Genomic DNA, 24,545 nt, shown 5'->3' on the forward strand with positions numbered 1-24,545 from the left:
ATGGCACTGACAAACTTTACTGAAGATGAAAACCAGAAAACATTCATAGAACTGTTCTGCTTGGCGGAGTTTATTAGAGGTGTAGATACCGAGCTTATATTTCTTTCAGCTCTTAATATTTTTCTTTCCATCACTGCATTTCTGGGGAACACTCTGATCCTAGTTGCCCTATACAAGGAAACTTCACTTCATCCGCCGTCCAAACTCCTGTATCGTAACCTGGCGATAACTGATCTCTGTGTTGGTATCATTGTGGAGCCTTTGCATGTAACTTATTGGACTTCTGTTGTGAAAGAAAGATGGGATATTTGCTATTATTCACTTCGGACAGGAGCTTTCTCAGGTTATACTTTGTGTGTAGTGTCTGCATTAACATTGACGGCAATAAGCGTGGACAGACTTCTCGCCTTGTTGCTGGGGCTCAGATACAGACGAGTTGTAACTTTGAGAAGAACGAGTATAACTGTGATAGGTTTTTGGATTTTGTCCATCGTTGGTGCATCTACTTTTATTTGGAATCTACTTATTTTCACATGGTATCAATACATAGTTGCAGCTTTTTGTCTAGTCACTACAATCTTCGCTTACACAAAAATTTTCTGTACTCTGCGTCATAACCAAATTCATTTTCAGAACCATGTTGCTCAAGGACAACCGAGCCAAGCAATTCCCGCACTGAACATAGCTCGATACAGAAAGGCAGTTTACAGTGCACTGTGGGTGCAGGGAACATTTGTTGTTTGTTATCTGCCGGTTACTATAGCGGCCGCTTTGATGCCTCAAAGAGGGATACCTATATCCGCATATCGTGCTTGGCATTTTACGGCTACTTTAGTTTATTTAAACTCGTCTTTAAATCCCTTGCTTTACAGTTGGAAGATCAGTGAAGTAAGAGAAGCTGTAAAAGAAACATTAAGGCAACTCTTATGTAGATCGAGTTAGTTTATTATGCTTTTCAGCTGAAAAATCACACTGTTAAATAACTACAAGTACTCGTTTTCTTTTGTCATGTTTTATCAACTGCCGTTTGATTAGTCAAACTTGCTTTAGCAGAGCGAGAATCTAAAACTTCAGCCGTTTTTTTTCCGTCGGTCTTCCTCAAGTGGTCAGCCATGGTCCCAGAGGTTCGTAGCGGAGACCGAGGAAACTGGGGATAACAATCGTGACGACTTCCGTTGCAATAATAATAATAGTAATAATAATATTCATTGCTTTTATTGCGCATTTTAACATTGAAAAATATGATCAAATGCGCTTAACACTTGAATAAGACTAAAACAAAAGATATATTACATACTCTCTATATACTAAAGCTTAAGCAGTTGTTACATTTCCTTCCTAATAGGCAATTTAGCATAACTCATAACAAGTGAGAAGTAAAAACAGAAGATTAAAGTAGAAATTAAAAAACCACGATAGCTCAAGACAGGTCGCTTTAGGCCTCTTTAAAATAGTGCCTCTTAATAATATCCAAAATCATTCTCTTTCCTAATATGGTCCGGTAAACCGTTCCATATCTTTGGAGCAGCTGCAGTAAAGGATCTGTCCCCAAAAGTGCATTTGAACTTAGCGATGGAGTCTTGCAAAATAACGCCCACATTACTCCGCAGGTTAGAGCAAGAACATCGTTTAATATTTATGAGATTACTTAAATACGCAGGCCCCGGATTGTGAATAGCCTTGAAAGAGATCACAGCGATTTTATGGCAAATTCGGAACTTCACCGGTAACCAATGCAGTGCAAGCAGCACAAGGGTAATGTGAAAGTATCTGGGTGTATGGGTGATAAGTCGCGCTGCGGAATTCTGAAGACGTTGCAATTTGGAAAGATGCACAGCTGGTACACCATAGAGAAGACCGTTGCAATAATAAATTCATGCCATGATCATGCCTTATACAAGCCGTTTGGTGAAAGCAGGCGTCAAGAATTTCCTAATTTATCTGATATTATGCAGGTGATAACAGATTGATTAACAAGTCGCGAAACCCGGGAGTCGGAACACGTTCGTGTTTTGGACCTCGGAATCATTCCTAATCATTCCTAGCCTGTGTAGCAGGCGCTTGGAAGTAGTAGGCGAAAGAAAGAACGGGCGCGCGCGAGGGAGACACGCGAGGGGTGAGGGAGTAGTGGAAAAGCAGTCAGCGCACAAATTTTTATATACCCTACTACTAGCCGAGGTTTCTTTCCGCTATGGTTTTAAGCATTTACGAAGTTTTTCACTTAGTTGCTTCCCATAACAGGCACAAAAATTAAAACCGTTGCTGGTATCATTAATTATACCTTTTTTCGGCCATCTGACCTCAAGTTGGTTAATAATGCATATAACGCTCGCCTGGGCGGGAAAATGATTCGATGATAACTCAAGTTTATAAACTTAACAGTTTGTGTTAATGGAATTTTCTGCCAAATTACTCATACGTCAAGCTTTTAATGTACAGGCAACATGAAAAGCCATTAATTAAAAATCTTCGTACAGTTCCTTTCACCTGAGCCTGCATGGCACATGCAGGCTGCATCATAGTTTGAAGTTAGCTTTGAACACTACAAAACTTCTCTGAACCCCCGTCTCGCCCGATAAAGAAGTGCGTACTCTTTTCTGACTGACTGCAGCTTTTTAACATCAGCTGACAGAAACACGATGATAATGATATAAACAGCCTTAAGTTATTAGTGATAGACTTGTGAGAATCATATCACTTTCCGCCCAAATTAAAAGAGCGATATTTAAATAAAGCCCTCACTTGCGCCTCATTTCATCGCAGATGAATATGGCTGAGACAAACGATACAGAAGATGAAAACCGGAAAATATTCACAGAACTATTCTGCTCGGTGGAATTTATGTAGGTGGCAATCGAGCTTATGTTTCTTTCAGCTCTTAATATTTTCTGTCCATTGCTGCAGATGTTCAGAACCATGTTGCTCAAGGGCAACCAAGCCAAGCAATCACACTGAACATAGCTCGATACCGAAAGGCGGTATACAGTGCACTGTGGGTTAAAAAACATTGGTTGTTTGATATCTGCCGTATGGTATAGGAGTAGCTTTGACACCTCAACGAGGGATGACTTTATCGGTATACGTCGTTCATTAGACAATTTACTATTTTTTTTTTACTTTATTTAAACTCGTCATTAAACCCGTTGCTCTACTGGTGAAGATCAGTCAGAGAAGTAAGGCAAACTGTAAAAGAAACGTTAAGGCAACTATTCTGTCGATCGAGTTAGTTTACTAAGGTTTTCAACTTAAAATTCTTCAGTGCCAACAACACTCCAAGACTGATCTTAAAACGAATTATACACGTGTAATACTTAATGTCTATTGCGCCTCCAAAGGATCAGTCTTTTGCGGAAAGAGTGGTTTTTATTACCCCCCCCCCCCCCCCCCTTCGCCTTCATTCCCCCCTCTTTATACATCCCAGGGGAGAGTCATCATAATAACTGACTTCAAATGTATTTGCTTGAGTTTATTGTACGTAAAATTAATAATAAAACAAATTTTAAACAACGTGATCAGTACAAAAATTATAGTACATTTTTGTTGTTTCATGGGATGTTACTGGCTCTGTTCACTTAACAAAGAGTCATTTTTACCTGATAAATTTAGCGAGATGACAAAACATTCAAACCCCGTTTTACGGACACCAGTTTAATACAAACACCTCGTTCTGATAACGGACAGTTTCCTTTGTCCCTGATTACAGCCTTAACATTTTCTCCAAATTCAACCCGCTTACGAACACCCATCCATGCGGACAACAGTGAAATGCACTGTTTGTGAACTTTTCGTTGTGACATATTAGACTTCTGTTGTGAAAGAAAGATGGGATATTTGATATCACGCCAATTTGGCAGACGACGTTTTAGGCTATCCTTTATGTTCAGTGTCTTTATTAACACTGACCGCAATAAGCGTGGACAGACTTCTCGCCTTGCTGCTAGGGCTAAGATACAGACAAGTTGTATCTTTGAGTGGAACGAAGTAGTATACCTTCAGCATAGATAAACCTTGCCTTCCTTTTATTAATATGCATAAGTGCATTCCTTATACTTATAAGTGTCTAGTCAGTTCTTTTTTCATATGATAATAAATTCTATAGTCCTTCCTGGATACTAATAACTGAATAGCCTTTTTTATGTTAATCACTGTACTTTTCAAGCTGTGCCTTGGCTTGCCCACTCTCTTCTAACCCTGACTGCCTCATGTAAAATCTATAGTGTGTTCGATCAAAATAAAAGCGGCTTGTCTTAAACGCGCTTGGGAACAACTGATACGAAATTAATGCACGAGTTATAATCCAACTTAGGGTTGTTTTCTCTCTATTTGAAGCTTTAAGTAAATCCATCACCTGCTTTGCTTTTGGTTAACACTGTAAAGAATGAAGTTACCAAGCGCTTAAATAATTAATTCACACAATATAGACACTGTGGGGAAATACTGCGTGGAACATCTGACCTCAAGTTGGTTATAAACGCATATAACGCTCGCCTGGGAAAATGGTGATGGCTCAAGCTTGTAAACTTCGCAGCTTGTGTTCTCTCTTCAGTTATTAAAATTTTCTGCCAAATTAATGCAATATAAGGTGTGGAACGTCAAGCTCGCAATAGACAGGCAACATGAAAAGTCATTAAAATCGCACGTCGAGTTAGTCACCTGAGCTTGGCCGATAGGCTACATCATAGTTCTAGGTTATCTTGAACAACAACAAAACGTTTCTGAACCACCGGGAATTTTGTCTGGCCCGACAAAGACGGGCATACAGTTTTTCGCCAGTTCCCGTGAACCGCAAACGTCAAGAACTCACGTGACCAGGACCTTGTCGTCAGATTTGCGGTTTGAGGTCCACGTTTGTACGATTAGACCACGCACCGGAGATAAGTGGTTTATCTCAAGGTTTTTTTGCATCCTGAAACATCACAATTCCACGTTTAATAAGAAGAAATATGACTGTCTAGAGCTCTTTTCCTTATTGATTATCGAATTCTATGTCAAAAATAGTTCAAATAATTTTCAAGGCAATTTCTTAGCTAAAATAGAAGTAAGTGGATGATTGAATGAAAACAAACATGGCAGCCGCGAGCTACCACCCGCGAATCATAAGCACCTAATAAGGGCAGACAAGTAACGTGAAACCGTTGAGCGCAAAAAGCAGTTTGTCGTTTGCAGTAAGATGACCAAAACTCAATCTTAAGGTTTCTATTAATGAAAACACCCGGCCCCAGTTGTTCCAAAGCTGGATAGCGCTATCCATTGGATAAATCACTATTCAGCTTATAAGTATTTGGGAAATCCACTGGATTATATTCTTATGGAGAAAAGGAGTGTATTTGCATATTGAAAATGATGTGCGAATCATCAATAACACACCACTCAATCCAAAAGAGCAATACTAAATAAAGCCCTCACGTACACCTCGTTTCATCACAGAGAAATATGGCACTGACAAACTTTACTGAAGATGAAAACCAGAAAACATTCATAGAACTGTTCTGCGCGGTGGAGTTTATTAGAGGTCTAGATACCGAGCTTATCTTTCTCTCAGCTATAAATATTTTTCTTTCCATCACTGCATTTCTGGGGAACACTCTGATCCTAGTTGCCCTATACAAGGAAACTTCACTTCATCCGCCGTCCAAACTCCTGTATTGTAACCTGGCGATAACTGATCTCTGTGTTGGTATCATTGTGGAGCCAGTGGCTGTGACTTATTGGACTTCTGTTGTGAAAGAAAGATGGGACATTTGCTATTATTCACTTCGGACAGCAGCTTTCTCAGCTGATACTTTGTGTTTAGTGTCTGCATTAACATTGACTGCAATAAGCGTGGACAGACTTCTCGCCCTGTTGCTGGGGCTCAGATACAGACAAGTTGTAACTTTGAGAAGAACGAGTATAACTGTGTTAGGTTTTTGGATTTTGTCCATCGTTGGTGCATCTACCATTATTTGGAGTCCATTTATATCCACATGGTATCGACCCATAGTTGCAGCTTTTTGTGTAGTCACTATAATCTTCGCTTACACAAAAATTTTGTGTACTCTGCGTCATAACCAAATTCATTTTCTGGTTGCTCAAGGACAACCGAGCCAAGCAATTCCACTGAACATAGCTCGATACAGAAAGGCAGTCTACAGTGCACTGTGGGTGCAGGGAACATTTGTTGTTTGTTATCTACCGATTACTATAGCGGTCGCTTTGACGCCTCAAAGAGGGATACCTATATCTGCATATCGTGCTTGGCATTTTACGGCTACCTTAGTTTATTTAAACTCGTCTTTAAATCCCTTGCTGTACTGTTGGAAGATCAGTGAAGTAAGACAAGCTGTGAAAGAAACATTAAGGCAACTCTTCGGTCGATCGAGTTAGTTTATTATGCTTTTCAGCTGAAAAATCATACTGTTAAATAACTACAAGTACTCGTTTTCTTTTTCCATGTCTTACCAACTGACGTTTAATTAGGCGAACTTGTTTTAGCAAAGCGAGAACCTAAAACTTTAGCCGTTTTTTTTTTTTCCGTCGGTCTTCCCCAAATAGTCGGCCATGGTCCCAGAGGTTCCTAGCGGAGACCGAGGAAACTGGGGATAACAATCGTGACGACTTCCGTTGTAATAATAATAATAATAATAATAATAATAATAATAATAATAATAATAATAATAATAATAGTAATAATAATAATAATAATAATAATAATATTCATTGCTTTTATTGCGCATTTTAACATTGAAAAATATGATCAAATGCGCATAACATTCGAATAAGACTAAATCAAAAGATATATTACATACTCTCTATATACTAAAGCTTAATCATTTGTTACATTTTTTTCCTAATAGGTAATTTAGCTCATAACAAGTAAGAAGTAAAAATAGAAGATAAAAGTAGAAAATAAAAAACCATAGATAGCTCAAGACAGGGCGCTATAGGCCTCTTTAAAATAGTGCGTCTTAATGAGTCTCTTAAACATATCCAAAATCATTCTCTTTCCCAATGTAGTCCAGTAAACCGTTCCATATCTTTGGAGCAGTTGCAGTAAATGATCTCTGTCCCTAGCTAAGAGTGCGTTTGAACTTAGCGATAGGGTCTTGCAAAATAACGCCCACATTACTCTGCAGGTTAGAGCAAGAACATCGTTTAATATTTATGAGATTACTTAAATACGCAGGCCCCAGATTGTGAATAGCCTTGTAAGAGATCACAGCGATTTTATAGCAAATTCGGAACTTCACCGGTAACCAATGCAGTGCAAGCAGCACTAGGGTAATGTGCAAGTATCTGGGTGTATGGGTGATAAGTTGCGCTGCGGAATTCTGAAGACGTTGCAATTTGGAAAGATGCACAGTTGGTACACCATAGAGAAGACCGTTGCAATTATAAATGCGTGCCATGATCACGCCTTGTACAATGAGCCGTTTGGTGTAAGCAGGCGTCAAGAACTTCCTGATTTATCTGATATTATTCAGGTGATAGTAGATGGATTGTCAAGTTGTGAAACCCGGGAGTGGAGCACGTTCATGTTTTGGACCTCGGAATCATTGCTAATCATTCCTAGCCTGTGTAGCAGGCGCTTGGAAGTAGTGGGCGAAAGAAAGAAAAGGCGCGTGCGAGGGAGACACGCGAGGGATGAAGGAACAGTGGAAAAGCAGTCAGCGCACAAATTTTTATATACCCTTCTACTAGCCGAAGTTTCTTTCCGCTATGGTTTTAAGCATTTACGAAGTTTTTCAGTTAGTTGCTTCCCATAACAGGCACAAAAATTAAAACCATAGTTGCTATTATTACTTATACCTTTTTTCGGCTATCTGACCTCAAGTTGGTTAATATAATGCATATGACGCTCGCCTGGGCGGGAAAATGGTTCGATGATGATTTAAGCTTATAAAGCTAACAGTTCGTGTTAATGGAATTTTCTGCCAAATTACTCATACGTCAAGCTTTTAATGTACAGGCAACATGAGAAGCCATTAATTAAAAATCTTCCGTCCAGTTCGTTTCACCTGAGCCTGCATGGCACATGCAGGCTGCATCATAGTTCGAAGTTAGCTTTGAACACTACAAAACTTCTCTGAACCCCTGTCTGGCCCGACAAAGAAGTGCGTACTGTTTTCTGACTCACTGCAGCTTTTTAACATCAGCTGACAGAAACACGATGATAATGATATAAACAGCCTTAAGTTATTAGTGATAAACTTGTGCGAATCATATCACTTTCCGCCCAAATTAAAAGAGCGATATTTAAATAAAGCCCTCACTTGCGCCTCTTTTGATGATGATGATGATGATAAACTTTTTTTCAGTGTCAGGTCTTCTAGCTGGCCATGTAAGGCCTACTAACAGGGGACACTAAATTAAAATACTATCAGCTCTAACTAATTAATATAAAAAAAGTAGTTACAAAGAATAAAATTTACAAAAATATACATCCTAAAAAAATGTCGAGAAAACGCATTCGAATTTTTCATATAAAATAATACTTATTGATTAAGAGGTGTTCTTTTTGTCTAGAAAATGTCATTTATGTACAACATAGAAAGCAGTTTTTACAGCCCTCTGTTTCAAGATCTACCTTACGAATTTTCTTTTTAAAGCTGTAAATTGATTCTGCGTTTTTTACATTCTTGCTTAGTTGAGACCATATTACTGGGCCCACGTATCTCAGGCTATGTCTCCCGTGAGTTTATGTGTTGTATCGAGGGATAAAAAAGTCACCAGAATTTCTGAGCCCTTAGCGAGGTTTATCTAGCTTAAAAATGTCTTTTATGTACGGAGGGCATATATTGTACTTTGCCTTATACATAATTATGGCTATATCCTGCAATCAGCGACAGCCTATAGCTAGTGTCCTGAGTTTAGCTTTTCTCAAGAGCTCATCGTATGAACTTCTCGTATCGCAGTAGACGGCTCTTAACGCTCGCTCTTGTACTCGCTTCATCTTTCTGCTATCTGACGCCCGACAGAAATGCCACACTGTATGACAGTATGTAATTTGAGGCATTATGAAAGAAATGAAAATCTTAAGTTTGGCTGATAATGTTAACATGTTTCTAAGCCTCATCAAAACTCCAACCTTCCTAGATGTGTTTTTACATACCTCTCCAATATGCCTACTAAAATTCAAATGTTCGTCAATGGTCACTCAGTAATTTCATTTCAGAGTGCCTCTCAATATCAATATACATGTATATTTATACTGACAAAAATCATCGTTCAATGTTTTGGGTGTAAATTTCCTGAAAGAGTTCTCCTCACTGGAGCAATATTCAATATGTAAAAGGTTTTCAAAAGTTTCACAGTGGTGTGAAGCTAAGCCGGATGTACGGCATGTCTCTCCTTGCAATCCCCGTTTTGAGTATTTACACTCGTTTTGTTTTCCAAACGAAAAAGTAGCATAACAGCACCACCGCCTTTGACAACAAAACTTATCACAAAGCCCCATGGGCTCCAAGCAGGCGAAACTCAACGCTACTAAGAGCGTTCTTGTTTATCCAAAGACTGTTGCGAATCTAGAAGTATCAAGAGAGACGTCCTTTTGCGTGCGTCAGTTGAGGGGCATAGAAAGGTAACAAAAGAGGCGAAAAGGAAGGAGCATATATCTCGAAAGAGAGAGGTGGGAAAACTGTTTCGATCCCTGTGCTTAGTTATTTGGCTTTTATGTAGAAATAAAAGAACACGTGATTAATCACAAGAAATATCATATTTTCTTAAATCGTCTGTTTTTGTTGATCTCAATTTCCTCCATGTATTTAGCTAATCGTGTGTTGTTAGTATACAGCAGTATATACATCAGAGAGTGTACTGTTTTATAATAATGTCATCCGTTTTACATAGAAACACAAACTTGACATAGTGAACACGTCTATACAGTTATGACAGTTTGGGGCGTTAATTTCTTTAATCGAAACGAGTGTCATGATGACGTTTTCATTGTATCAATCATACCCAACCCGAAATTATCACGGGGGAGGGGGCTGGGGGGCACTCAAGAGAAGTTTGGTAGAGGTGTGCCGCCCAGGCCTTCAAACCCTTGACTCTGTTTAAGACGAAAATGGTTCATTTCGCTACCCCATTTAAGACAAGAGACTTTATTTGATGACTCTGGTTCATTTCGTTTTGCATACAGAATTAAGTAATTTTCTCAAACTTAAATCATGGAGCTAAAACTTTTGGTGGAAGAAATTGTTGGCACCACATATATAGACCGCTCACCGTCAACTCCATCCACACTCTTTTAAAGGCCTCCGAGCCAAATAACACCCTGTCCAAGACGCTAAATAGTGAAATTGTGTACCATGTTTAAGACTTAAGACCCTGAAAACTATACCCTGTTCAGCGGCACATACCTCTCTAGGCCAAATAAGGGAGTGCTCCCCCCGGTGTAAACCAAACAAGTTGGTATGTTTGGACTGTTAAGGGTTTTTGTCTTCATACGTGGCAGTAATAGCTCTTTCTCGATCAAGAAGAAGGGAAAAGAGGCTCTGCTCACAGGATGGCAAAGCTGTTGATTATTAAGTTCGAGGAAATATAAGAGCTGTCAGGGGTCTAGAACGTAACTAAGTACACATCTACAGGGGAGAGGGAGAAGAAGTTAATAGATCTCAGTTCTTTATTTATATAGTTCTACAAAAATGGTGTTTATTTCCGTGGGTTTTTCTAGAAATGTTTGTTATTCGCTAATAATAAAGCAGAAAACTGCGCTCAGGCAATTGAACATATCTGGGCGGATTGATTGGACTCCATGTCATAAAAGTAGCGCGTGGGAACAACCGATACAAAATTAATGCACGAGTCATATTATAATAAGGTTTGTCTTTCTGTCCATTTGAAGCTTTAAGTTATAAGCAAATAATAACATCACCTGCTTTGCTTTTGCTTAGCAGTGCAATAATTCAGTAAAACAGGAAGAGATTAAATTACCATGCGCTTAGATGATTAGTTTACACAGTATAGATATGGGGAAAAACTGGTAATATTAATGTGGAGAGTAGATGCAGTGCAGTGAAATGGCAGTCAGCGGACAAATCTTAATATACCCTACTACTAGCCGAGGATTCTTTCTGGTATGCATTTTAAGCATTTACGAAGTTTTCCACTTAGTTGCCTCCCATAACAGGCACAAAACTTAAAACCATTGTTACTTTCACTAATTATGCCTTTCTTTGGCTATCTGACCGCAAGTTGGTTAATAATGCATAAAACGCTCGCCTGGGCGGGAAAATGATTCGATGATGACTCAAGCTTATAAACTTAACAGTTTGTGTTAATGGAATTTTCTGCCAAATTACTCATACGTCAAGCTTTTAATGGACAGACAACATGAAAAGCCATTAAAATCTTCCGTCCAGTTCGTTTCACCTGAGCCTGGCACATGCAGGCTGCATCATAGTTCGAAGTTAGCTTGAACAACTACAAAACTTTTCTGAAACCCCGTCTGACCCGACAAAAAAGTGCGTATTGTCTTCTGACTGACTGCAGCTTTTTACCATAAGCTGACTGAAACACGATGATATTTACATAAACAGCCTTAAGTTATTAGTGATAGACCTCTGACAATCATATCACTTTCCCCCAAAATTAAAAGAGCGATATTTAAATAAAGCCCTCACTTTCACCTCATTTCATCGCACATGAACATGGCTCAGACAAACGTTACTGAAGATGAAAACCAGAAAACATTCATGGAACTGTTCTGCTTGGCGGAATTTATCAGAGGTGTAGATGGCGAGCTTATATTTCTTTCAGCTCTTAATATTTTTCTTTCCATTACTGCATTTCTGGGGAACACTCTGATCCTAGTTGCCCTACACAAGGAAACTTCACTTCATCCGCCGTCCAAACTCCTGTATCGTAACCTAGCGATAACTGATCTCTGTGTTGGTATCATTTTGGATCCTTTGGCTGTGACTTATTTGACTTCTGTTGTAAAGGAAAGATGGGATATTTGCTATTACTCACATTTTGCAGAAGTTTTCTCAGGTCATACTTTGTGTGTAGTGTCTTTAGTAACACTGACTGCAATAAGTGTGGACAGACTTCTCACCTTGTTGCTTGGGCTCAGATACAGACAAGTTGTAACTTATAGAAAAACATGTATAACTGTAATTAATTTATGGATTTTTTCCATCGTCGGTGCATCTACTATCTTTTGGAATCGTCTTTTTACTTCATGGTGGCAATACATAATTACAGCTCTGTGTCTAATCACCACAATCTTCGCTTACGCAAAAATTTTCTTTTCTCTGCGTCATAATCAAATTCATGTTCAGAACCATGTTGCTCAAGGACAACCGAGCCAAGCAATCACACTGAACATAGCTCGATACAGAAAGGCGGTGTACAGTGCAATGTGTGTGCAGGGAACATTGGTTGCATGTTATTTGCCGTTTGGTGTAGCGGTAGCTTTGACACCTCAACAAGGGATGACTTTATCGGTATACCTCGTTAGACGACTGTTTCTTTACTTCATTTAAACTCGTCATTAAACCCGTTCCTGTACTGTTGGAAGATCAGGGAAGTAAGGCAAGCTGTAAAAAAAACGTTAAGGCAACTATTCTGTCGATCGAGTTAGTTTACTATGGTTTTCAACTTAAAATTCCTCAGTGTCAAAAACACTAGACTGTCCTTAAAACGAATCATACACATGTATAATATTTAAAGCTTGAAATGGACGGATACTGAAAAGTCAAAATCACTGATCCGTCGAGTTCGTTTCAACCGAACCTGGCACGGGGCACATCATAGTTCGAAGATAGCTTGAACAACTACAAACTTTTCTGAACCCCTGGCACCACATAACCCGACGAAGACGTGCTTACTGTTTTCTGCAGACTGACTGCAGCTTTTACAAATTAAAACAACTGACAGAAACAAGCTAAAGACCAGACTATAGAATTACCGCGTTTTCAGCTTTGAGTTACATTTTTTTTTATAAGGATGTTGTTTTCCCGGCCAAGGCTGAATATCTTTATATTTCCGCCGATTTTAAGCTGAAAGCATTCTAACTTTAATTATTCTTAAATTATAGCTTATGAATATAAATTGAAAACATATTGGTTATTGTATTTACAGATTTTCACCTGCACACAAAATTACATCTTCAAAATCTCAGCCTGTGGTTTATTCTCGAAGTATTCTTAAAATTCCTCAAATTTAAGCCTCGATACTCTTATAAAATATATTCTTATATAGAAAAAGAAAAGTGTATTAGCGTATTGAAAATGATGTCCGAATCATCAATATCACTTTCCATTCAATCTAAAAAAGCGATATGACATGATAAATAAATAAATGACATGGTAAATATAAGCCCTGACGTACCCCGAAAACCTCGTTTGATCGATCACAGAGAAATATGGCACTGACAAACTTTACTGAAGATGAAAACCAGAAAACATTCATAGAACTGTTCTGCTCGGCGGAGTTTATTAGAGCTGTAGATAGCGAGCTTATAATTCTTTCAGCTCTAAATATTTTTCTTTCCATTACTGCATTTCTGGGGAACACTCTGATCCTAGTTGCCCTACACAAGGAAACTTCACTTCATCCGCCGTCCAAACTCCTGTATCGTAACCTAGCGTTAACTGATCTCTGTGTTGGTATCATTTTGGATCCTTTGGCTGTGACTTATTTGACTTCTGTTGTAAAGGAAAGATGGGATATTTGCTATTACTCACATTTTGCAGAAGTTTTCTCAGGTCATACTTTGTGTGTAGTGTCTTTAGTAACACTGACTGCAATAAGTGTGGACAGACTTCTCACCTTGTTGCTTGGGCTCAGATACAGACAAGTTGTAACTTATAGAAAAACATGTATAACTGTAATTAATTTATGGATTTTTTCCATCGTCGGTGCATCTACTATCTTTTGGAATCGTCTTTTAACTTCATGGTGGCAATACATAATTACAGCTCTGTGTCTAATCACCACAATCTTCGCTTACGCAAAAATTTTCTTCTCTCTGCGTCATAATCAAATTCATGTTCAGAACCATGTTGCTCAAGGACAACCGAGCCAAGCAATCACACTGAACATAGCTCGATACAGAAAGGCGGTGTACGGTGCAATGTGTGTGCAGGGAACATTGGTTGCATGTTATTTGCCGTTTGGTATAGCGGTAGCTTTGACACCTCAACAAGGGATGACTTTATCGGTATACCTCGTTAGACGATTTACTGTTTCTTTACTTCATTTAAACTCGTCATTAAACCCGTTCCTGTACTGTTGGAAGATCAGGGAAGTAAGGCAAGCTGTAAAAAAAACGTTAAGGCAACTATTCTGTCGATCGAGTTAGTTTACTATGGTTTTCAACTTAAAATTCCTCAGTGTCAAAAACACTAGACTGTCCTTAAAACGAATCATACACATGTATAATATTTAATGTCTATAGCGCCTCAAAAGATTTAGTCTTTGGCGGAAAGAGCGGTATTTATTACCCCCCCCCCCCCCCCCCCCCCCCATCCTCCTCTTTATACATCTCAGGGAAAAGTAATCACAATAAATGAATTCATATGTATTTGCTTGAGTTTATTGTTCGTAAAATTAACAACAAAACAAATTTTAACCAACGTGATCAGTACAAAAATTAAAGTACATTTTTGTTGTTTCATGGGATTTTACTGGCTCAGTTCACTTAACGAAGAGTCATTTTTACCTGATAAATTTAGAGAGATGACAAAACATTCGAACCCCGCATTTTTTTAATAATGATAGCATTAAGCAATTGACCACACTTTCTATGGGTTTACCGGCGTAATAACCCACGCGGGATGTTGGGAGAACACGAGAAAAGTTTGTAAATCACGAGCCGAAGGCGAGTGATTTACAAGCTTTTCGAATGTTCTCCCAGCTGATCCCAAGTGGGTTATCACACCGATAAACCCATAGAAAGTGAGGTCTATTGCTTTTATAAAATAACTTTAAGTAAAACTATAAGTTTAACGGCACAATAAACCATAGGTTTTTGGCCAATCAGAACGCGCGTACTATTTTAGTTATTTTATAAAATAATATTAATATTAAATAATCTTTATAGAGGAAGCTCTAGTCACATTTAGTGGTTTTTAGGGAAGTCCACACCAAGATTAAAAAATGTGAGAACTACTAATTACAATCAGTCTTAAAAATTTAACTATTGCTCAAATATAAAAAGCCAACGGATAAAAAGTTAAAGGGCAAGAAGGCTAAAGGACTAAAAAAGGCTAAGTGAAAAATATACAATCAAACTAAAAGATTTAACTACGATTCAAATATAAATGCTATCGACTAAAATGTTTGGCTTTTAAGTGCCGCTTAAAAATTTGTGGACTGTACGTTTGACCTTTGCGTTAACCTGAAACCTTTCCATGTTCCCTTATGCGCCTGGTTATGAAGCAGGGAAATGTGTGTAGTCAACTAGCAGACAATCACCAAAGAGAAGGTTCTTCTCGTGAGCAATACCGTACGGGAAAAAAGAGGAGAAGTGGAATTTACCCATCCTTGTATCCCCAAAGACGCATCCTACCAGCAGAGTCTTTCTTTCGCTTGCTTGATCATTAGCGTACTCGAGAAAGACTGCACCTTTCGAGTAAGATCTTTTTGACCATGCGCTGATTGTTGCTAGGATACAGCTCCGAACACAGGCCTAAAGCCGTACGCTGAGTACAGCAGGCTCAGTTATGATCAGAGGTTTATCTACTGAAACGAATGCTCGCATTAGAAAAACCAGTTTGACGAGGGAAAACGGGATTGACTAGTCCGAACGTTCTTTGACGCGATTCATGCAAAGCCTCTTTTTCTCTAGCTCTTCCTCGATCAAGTAGAAGCGAAAAAGAGGTTCTGCTCACAGGATGGCAAAGCTGTTGATTATTAAGTTCGAGGAAATATAAGAACTGTCAGGGGTCTAGAACGTAACTAAGTACGCATCTACAGGGGAGAGGGAGAGGAAGCTAATAGATCTTAGTTCCCTATTTATAGAGACAAAAATGGAAGTTAGTTCCGTGGGTTTTTCTAGAAATGTTAGTTATTCGCTTATAGTAAATACGAAAATTGAGCTTAGGTAATAGAACATGTGTGGGCTGATTGATTGGACTCCCTGTCTTGAAAGTAGCGCGTGGGAACAACTGATACAAGATCAATACACGTGTCATAATCCAACCTAATTAAGGTTTTTACGTTGATCTCTGTCTATTTGAAGCCTTAAGTTATAACCAATCAAAGCCATCACTTGCTTTGCTTTTGGTTAACAGTGCAATAATTCAGGAAAACGGGAAGAACTAAGAATTAAGTCACCATGCGCTCAGATAATTTTATATATTAGTACAATATAGATATGGGGAAAAAACTGGCAATGCAGTCGATCGACTCCCGATAATTGGAACCTTCAAGGGAAATAGAAAGAAATTCGAGTTATCGGGCGTTCGAGTTATTGTGGGTAAAATTATATAGAAAACGATCTGAAGGGAAATGAACATTTCTCCGAGTTAGCGGGAAGTTCGAGTTATAGAGAGTTTGAGTTGCCGGGAGTCGACTGTATTAAAACAGCTGTGTATTAATATGGAAATCACGTACTTGCGAGAATAACTTGCGAGTAAATGCAGTGCAGTGAAATGACAGTCAGGGGACAAATTTTAATATAACCTACTCTTGCCGAGGTTTTTTTCCGGTATGGTTTTAAGCATTTAAAAAGTTTTTCACTTAGTTGCCTCCCATATCAGGCACAAAAATCAAAACCATTGTTGCTCTAATTAATTATACCTAATGCATATAACGCTCGCCTGTAATGTACACTAAGTTGTCATACGTCAAGCTTGAAATGGACGGATACTGAAAAGTCAAAATCGCTGATCCGTCTAGTTCGTTTCAACCGAACCTGGCACGGGGCACATCATAGTTCGAAGATAGCTTGAACAACTACAAACTTTTCTGAACCCCTGGCACCACATAACCCGACGAAGACGTGCTTACTGTTTTCTGCAGACTGACTGCAGCTTTTACAAATTAAAACAACTGACAGAAACAAGTTAAAGACCAGACTATAGAATTACCGCGTTTTCAGCTTTGAGTTACATTTTTTTTTTATAAGGATGTTGTTTTTCCGGCCAAGGCTGAATATCTTTATATTTCCGCCGATTTTAAGCTGAAAGCATTCTAACTTTAATTATTCTTAAATTATAGCTTATGAATATAAATTGAAAACATATTAGTATTGGTTATTGTATTTACAGATTTTCACCTGGACACAAAATTATATCTTCAAAATCTCAGCCTGTGGTTTATTCTCGAAGTATTCTTAAAATTCCTCAAATTTAAGCCTCGATACTCTTATAAAATATATTCTTATATATAGAAAAAGAAAAGTGTATTAGCGTATTGAAAATGATGTCCGAATCATCAATATCACTTTCCACTGAATCTAAAAAAGCGATATGACATGATAAATAAATAAATGGCATGGTAAATAAAGCCCTGACGTACCCCGGAAACCTCGTTTGATCGATCACAGAGAAATATGGCACTGACAAACTTTACTCAAGATGAAAACCAGAAAACATTCATAGAACTGTTCTGTTCGGCGGAGTTTATTAGAGGTGTAGATAGCGAGCTTATCTTTCTCTCAGCCATAAATATTTTTCTTTCCATCACGGCATTTCTGGGGAACACTCTGATCCTAGTTGCTCTACGCAAGGAAACCTCACTTCATCCGCCGTCCAAACTCCTGTATCGTAACCTAGCGTTAACTGATCTCTGTGTTGGTATCATAGTGGAGCCTTTGTATGTGACAAATTGGATTTCTGTCGTGAAAGAAAGATGGGATACTTGCTATTATTCACTTCGGACAGCAGCTTTCTCAGGTTATACTTTGTGTGTAGTGTCTGCATTAACATTGACGGCAATAAGCGTGGACAGACTTCTCGCCTTGTTGCTGGGGCTCAGATACAGACAAGTTGTAACTTTGAGAAGAACGGGTATAACTGTGATAGGTTTTTGGATTTTGTCCATCGTTGGTGCGTCTACTATTATTTGGAATCTATTTATCTTCACATGGTATCAATACGCAATTGCAGCTTTGTGTCCAGTCACCACAATCTTCGCTTACACAAAAATTTTCTGTACTCTGCGTCATCACCAAATTCATTTTCAGAACCATGTTGCTCAAGGACAACCGAGCCAAGCAATTCCACTGAATATAGCTCGATACAGAAAGGCAGTCTACAGTGCACTGTGGGTGCAGGGAACAATGGTTGTTTGTTATCTGCCGTTTACTATAGCGGTCACTTTGATGCCCCAAAGAGGGATAGGGATACCTATATCTGCATATCGTGCTTGGCATTTTACAGCTACCCTAGTTTACTTAAACTCGTCTTTAAATCCCTTGCTGTACTGTTGGAAGATCAGTGAAGTAAGAGAAGCTGTAAAAGAAACATTAAGACAACTCTTCTGTTGATCGAGTTAGTTTACTATGCTTTTCAGCTGAAAAATCATACTGATAAATAACTAAAAGTACTCGCTTTTTGGTCATGTTTTATCATCAGCCGTTCAATTAGTCGAACTTGCTTTAGCAGAGCGAGAATCTAAAACTTCAGCCGTTTTTTTTCCAATTAAGAAGTAGAAAGAGAAGATAAAAGTAGAAATTAAAAAACCATAGATAGCCCAAGACAGGTCGCATTAGGCTTCTTTAAAATAGTGCGTTTTAATGAGTCTCTTAAACATATCCAAAATCATTCTCTTTCCTAATATAGTCCGGTAAACCGTTCCATATCTTTGGAGCAGCTGCAGTAAATGATCTGTCCCTAAGAGTGCATTTGAACTTAGCGATAGGGTCTTGCAAAATAACGCCGACATTACTCCACAGGTTATAGCGAGAACATCGTTTAATATTTATGAGATTACTTAAACACGCAGGCCCCAGATTGTGAATAGCCTTCCTTATTTGTCTGATATTTTGAAAGGGGATAGAAGACTGATTGACAAGTCTTGTTAATCTGTTCTGTCGTCAAACCAAGAGCCAAGGTGAGTCTCGTGATGAGCATGCGGTTTATTTTCGGCGATGACTGAAATGACACGTGATGTAATTTTCCCCAATTCTAGGTCCTTGATTTTTAGTTAGTATCCAAGAGAAGTTTGGTAGAGGTGTGCCACGGAGGCCATCAAACCCTTGACTCTGTTTAACACGAAAACTGTACATGTCGCTACCCCATTTAAGACAAGAGACCTTTTTTCATGCATGACCCTGATTCATTTCGTTTCGCATACCGAAATGAGTAATTTTTTTAAAACTTAAAGGGACACAGTCAGCTGATTCACAGGCGCATTAAATACCATTATTTTGTTAGCTTATTTGCATGTCACAAGACGCGCGTGAAACAAAAGCGTATCCGGAATCCGCTCTAAACAAGCTAGAACTTTTGGTGGGAAAAAATCGTTGGCGCCACATATAAAGACCGCTCACCGTCAACTTCGCACTGTTTTAAAGGCTTCCGATGGCTAAAAGACACCCTGTTGAAGACGCTAAATAGTGAAATTGTGTACCATGTTTAAGACTAAAGACCCTGAAAACTATACCCTGCTCAGTGGCACATACCCCCCTAGGCCAAATGAGGGAGTGCTCCCCCCGGTGTAAACCAAACAAGTTGATATCAGTTTGGACTGTTAAGGCTTCTTGTTATCATAACGACGGCAGGACCAGCTCTTTCACGTTCAAGTACAACTTGAAAAAGAGGTTCTGCTCACAGGATGGCAAAGCTGTTGATTATTAAGTTCGAGGAAATATAAGAACTGTCATGGGTCTAAAAGGTAACTAAGTACGCATCCACAGGGGAGAGGGAGAGGAAGGTATTGGATCTCTGTTCCGTTCTACAAAAATGGTACTTAGTTCCGTGGGTTTTTCTAGAAATGTTAGTTATTCGCTTAAAATCAAACCGAAAATTGATCTCAGCGGTTAACATGTCTGGGCGGATTGATTAGACGACTCTCTGTCTTAAAAGTAGTGCGTGAGAACAACTGATACAAGATCAATACACGTGTCATCATCCGACCTATTAAGGTTGTTTTCTGTCTATTTGAAGCTTTTAGTTATAACCAAACACTGAGTCATCACCTGACAGTGCAATAATTCAGGAAAACTGGAAGAACTAAGAATCAAGTCACCATGCGCTTAGTTAATTTAGCTTACACAATATAGATATGGGGAATAACTGGTAATATTAATATGCACAGCACGTACTTGCGAGAATAACTTGCGACTAAATGCAGTGCAGTGAAATGGCAGTCAGCAGGAAAAATTTTCGTATACCCTTCTACTAGCCGAGGTTTCTTTCCGGTACGGTTTTAAGCATTTACGAAGTTTTTCACTTAGTTGCCTCCCATACCAGACACAAAAATTAAAACCATTGTTGCTATCACTAATTATACCTTTTTTCGGCCACCTGACTTCAAGTTGGTTAATAGTGCTTATAACGCTCTCCTGGGGAAATGGTTCTGTGATGAGTCAAGCTTATATATAAACTTAACCGTTTGGTTTTTCGTTATTTTCTGCCAAATTACTGCAATGTAAGTTGTCATACGTCAAGCTTGCAATGGACAGGCAACATGAAAAGTCATTATTAAAAATCTTCCGTTCAGTTCGTTTCACCTGAGCATGGGACAGGCTACATCATGACCATTATAGTTCGAAATTCGCTTAAAAAATTAACAACAAAATTTGTGGCGAGGGCTATTGTATAGGCATTGAATACACATTAACCGTTGTATTTTGCCCAAAACAAGGTGTAAAGAGAAGCTCGAGCACGTACTAGAAAGCGTCCGTTTTAGTTTTACCCGTTTAACCACATGAAAACAAATTGACCCACACGACCACATAATATTTTGCAAAAATAGTGCTAATACCATCGTACTATGTGAATATACCCGAAAAACGGACCTTTATTATGATAGGGGTACATATAACGTAAACGACCTGGAACTAACGTGAAGCCGGATCTTGGTGTAGATCAGGATCAGTAATGTAGAATCAAATGCAAGCTGACAGCTGAAAGATAGGGTAATTTAATAGCCCGATATTTTGGTAAGAAAATACTATTCTTCGTCCGGGGCTACGAAAAGCATATAGTAAATTGTGAAATCTGATAAATAGGTTGAAAAAGGCTACCAACAGTCGATATTTCGTTTTCCATATGTGTTTTTGGGAGGAAAGGAAAGAAAATTAATAATACGAATAACCAGAATCTATGTGTTGTGAAGTTTTATTTGCTGGGCTTTAAACATAAATTAACATAAATAGCAGTCAGGTGTTTATAAAAAAAGACCTGAGCTATAATCAAAATTAGTCGAGAAAAATGTTGTTGCCATAATGTGAATATCTTTATTATATACCTAAGTACTATTGATAGTTTTGGGGTACGTTCAATCGAAATGAGTGTCCTTGGTAATGGCTTCGTCTTTTTACCTATCTCAACAGAGCCGAAAATCAGAAACTAAACATGATTGATTGACGTTGATTGACATGTTTGGACTGTTGTTACTGAAGATCGACTTCCTTTCTACAAGGGAATTATATATTTTACTGTTGTACTCTATACGTACGCCAGTCAAATCTGGCCACGCACGATTAGTAATATAACTAATTAATTTGTTAATGACGCACATGTATTACACTCTTCTAGCTAGGAAAATGGTGACGGCTTAAGCTTATTAGCAGCTTTTGTTATTGGAATTTTTTGCCAAATCTTTGCAAGTTTAATGGCAAATTGACGTCAAGGTTGAACTGTAACGAAAACATATTTAGATCTAAAAAGTCATTAATTAAATTCTTCCTCGAGGTTTAACCTGGCTCATCATGGTTCGACTAGGGTTAGTTTAAAAAACTACAACTTTAGTAAATCCTTCATCCCCGTCAGGGGTCTGGCCCGACTAAAAATACGCACTGTTTCCTATATACGGACTCCAGCTTTTACGAGCAAAACAGAATTCGTTTTTTTTTTTCTCTTTTTGTAGAACAAGATGATAAAAGTTAAATAAACACAAGAAGGATTAACAATGGTAATCATCGCATATCCAGCCCACTTAGGTCAACAGTTGATTTAAGAGATACAGAATATCATTTCAGTTCCACCCAGATTAAAAAAACGACATATAAATAAAGACTCACTTGCACCTCAATTCATCGGAGACAAAGATGGCACTGACAAATTGTACTGAAGATGAAAACCGCCTTAAAACTTTCAGAGAACTGTTCTGCTCGGCCGAATGTATCAGAGATGTAGATGGCGAGTTTATTTTTCTTTCAACTTTAAATATTTTTCTGTCCATCACCGCATTTCTGGGAAACAGTCTGATCCTCGTTGCTTTACACAAGGAAACTTCACTTCATCCACCTTCCAAACTCCTGTATCGTAACCTAGCGATAACTGATCTCTGTGTTGGTATCATTGTGGATCCTTTGGCTGTGACTTATTTGACTTCTGTTGTAAAGGAAAGATTGGATATTTGCTATCACGCAAGTTGGGCGGCAAATTTCTTAAGTTATACTTTGTGCGCAGTGTCTTTACTAACATTGACTGCAATAAGCGTGGACAGACTTCTCGCCTTGTCGCTGGGGCTCAGATACAAACAAGTTGTAACTTTGAGAAGAACATACATAACTGTAATAGTTTTTTGGATTTTTTCTGCTGTCGGTGCATCTGCTTGGTTTTGGAATCCCCTAATAAATTCCATGTCTCGATATTTAGTTGGAGCTCTGTGTCTAGTCACCACAATCATTGCTTACACAAAAATTTTCTTCTCTCTGCGTCATAATCAGATTCATAACCATGTTGCTCAAGGACAACCGAGCCAAGCAATTCCACTGATCATAAATCGTTACCGAAAGGCAGTGTACGCGGCACTGTGGGTGCAAGGAACATTGGTTATTTGTTATCTTCCGTATGTTATAGCGGTAGCTTTGACGCCTCAAAGAGGGATGCCTTTATCGATTTACCTTGCTCGGAGTTTTACGCTTAACATCATTTACTTAAACTCGTCTTTAAACCCGTTGCTGTACTGTTGGCAGATCAGAGAAGTAAGGCAAGCTGTGAAAGAAACATTAATGCATTTTTTTCGTTGATCGACTGTAGTCGTTTTCGATCTGTGCTTTCCAGTATTCATGCTATATCAAAACCGTTCTTCCAAGGAGAAATCCTCGTTGAACTTGAATGATTTTAACTGTAATTTTTATTTTCGTATGGCAAGCTTTGGGGCCAACCATTCGCAGTAGGATATTCACTTAACAGATAATGACAAATTCGTTAAGGAACCGTCTAGTATATTTTCCAGCTTCTTCTCCACTCCAATCCTGGATCAGTCTGCCCTGATGCTTAAAGGGACTGTGACACGCTTTTGCGCATGTGCGGCGTCTTGATTTCTGGTCTGGCGAACTTTTTTCAAGATTGGCTTTTGGTGAAGAAATCCTCTTCCATTGGCCCTGAGAAGCCCGAGAAAACTATTATATCAGCATTCAAGAGTTTTCATTTGGTCCATGTTGGAAGTTTTAAACGTATATTTTGTGTCTTTGTGCAAGCATTGTCGAGAAAATTCGAAGTCATTGAGGAGAATGTTAGGGTACATTGTTGCTCAGTCTGCTTCATTTTATGCGCTTCTCTTCGTTATCATTAATATTTATTCAGTTTATTCTATCTACTTCCGTGTTGGGCATTTTAACTTTATTCAGGGATATATATTATATAAATAAATTTGTTTTTAGGTCGGTTCGGAAATCAAAAGTTCCACCATATCTCAAATATCTATTGTTAAGGGACAAAGGATAGTGTTTACAAGCTGTCAGAACAGCTGGACACACTTTAGTTTTTACTAGCAAACCTTTGCTGGTCAGTTAAGTCCTTTGCTAAAAGATTTTTGTACCGACCTCTTTGGTGTTGGGATCAATTAAAAATAGAAGTTGGACGCACGGTAATTGCAGGAAACATCATAAGTGTAGTTTCAGTCTTTCACAACTAAAGGTTTAACTGAGGTTAAGAAACACCTCTTCAAGCTTATGTAAGAAACACAGAAACCAGATCAAAAGATAGAAATAGGTAGATGTATTCAGCTGTGGAATAGGAAAACAAGCGTTTCCTGTTAACGAAGTTCGTTTACTTAAACCTGGAGTTGGTTCTCACTTTCGCTCCCAACTTGAATCATAATCAGATTTCCTTATCTCATTAAAATCTAACCTGAGGCCACGCGTCCTAACACCTTTCGAGTTTTTTGTTCTCTGTTGAACCAGTTTTCTGACCTCAAACTAGAATTTCTTTCGACACAATCTTAGGAAAATTTAGTTTCTTCCAAACTATCGTTTTGGTTCCCTGTAAAGGAATTTGGGTATAGAGATATTTCTAGTTTTGCAAATTTCTTCCACACGTAGCGGGAATCAACTCAATTCAGTTCCTTTTGTTTTCTAAACTCTGACACTTACTAACACCTTTTCCTTGCATATGAATGCCATGTAAAACTGTAAAAAAATCAATTAACTTAATTGTTCAATATAAATAGAACCTCTTGTGAGTAGCTTCACAGTTACGCCTTGAGATCTAAGATAG

The 24,545-nt window shown here is 38.5% G+C and overlaps 3 protein-coding genes and 1 pseudogene across 3 annotated transcripts; all 4 read left to right on the forward strand.

The window, feature by feature from the left end:
• On the forward strand, positions 1-1,331 carry LOC140942335 (melanocyte-stimulating hormone receptor-like). Its single transcript, XM_073391293.1, has one exon. The coding sequence runs from the start codon at positions 1-3 to the stop codon at positions 940-942; it is 942 nt and encodes a 313-aa protein (XP_073247394.1). The 3' UTR covers positions 943-1,331.
• A 10,299-nt stretch (positions 1,332-11,630) lies between these two features.
• On the forward strand, positions 11,631-12,581 carry LOC140942151 (melanocortin receptor 5-like; annotated as a pseudogene).
• A 767-nt stretch (positions 12,582-13,348) lies between these two features.
• On the forward strand, positions 13,349-14,372 carry LOC140942152 (melanocortin receptor 5-like). The gene has a single exon (XM_073391121.1). The coding sequence runs from the start codon at positions 13,349-13,351 to the stop codon at positions 14,285-14,287; it is 939 nt and encodes a 312-aa protein (XP_073247222.1). The 3' UTR covers positions 14,288-14,372.
• Positions 14,373-17,463: 3,091 nt separating this feature from the next.
• LOC140941713 (trace amine-associated receptor 8a-like) lies at positions 17,464-18,638 on the forward strand. The gene has a single exon (XM_073390726.1). It carries the CDS (start codon positions 17,483-17,485, stop codon positions 18,416-18,418), a length of 936 nt encoding a protein of 311 aa, XP_073246827.1. The 5' UTR covers positions 17,464-17,482; the 3' UTR covers positions 18,419-18,638.
• Positions 18,639-24,545: the final 5,907 nt, after the last annotated feature.

The sequence above is a fragment of the Porites lutea genome, chromosome 6 (assembly GCF_958299795.1).
Source record: "Porites lutea chromosome 6, jaPorLute2.1, whole genome shotgun sequence".
NCBI classification, from domain to species: Eukaryota; Metazoa; Cnidaria; class Anthozoa; order Scleractinia; family Poritidae; genus Porites; species Porites lutea.

Excerpts from the sequence above, each read along its gene's own strand:
- LOC140942335 (XM_073391293.1), top strand. The coding sequence starts at position 1 with ATGGCACTGACAAACTTTACTGAAGATGAAAACCAGAAAACATTCATA.
- LOC140942152 (XM_073391121.1), top strand. The coding sequence starts at position 13,349 with ATGGCACTGACAAACTTTACTGAAGATGAAAACCAGAAAACATTCATA.
- LOC140941713 (XM_073390726.1), top strand. The coding sequence starts at position 17,483 with ATGGCACTGACAAACTTTACTCAAGATGAAAACCAGAAAACATTCATA.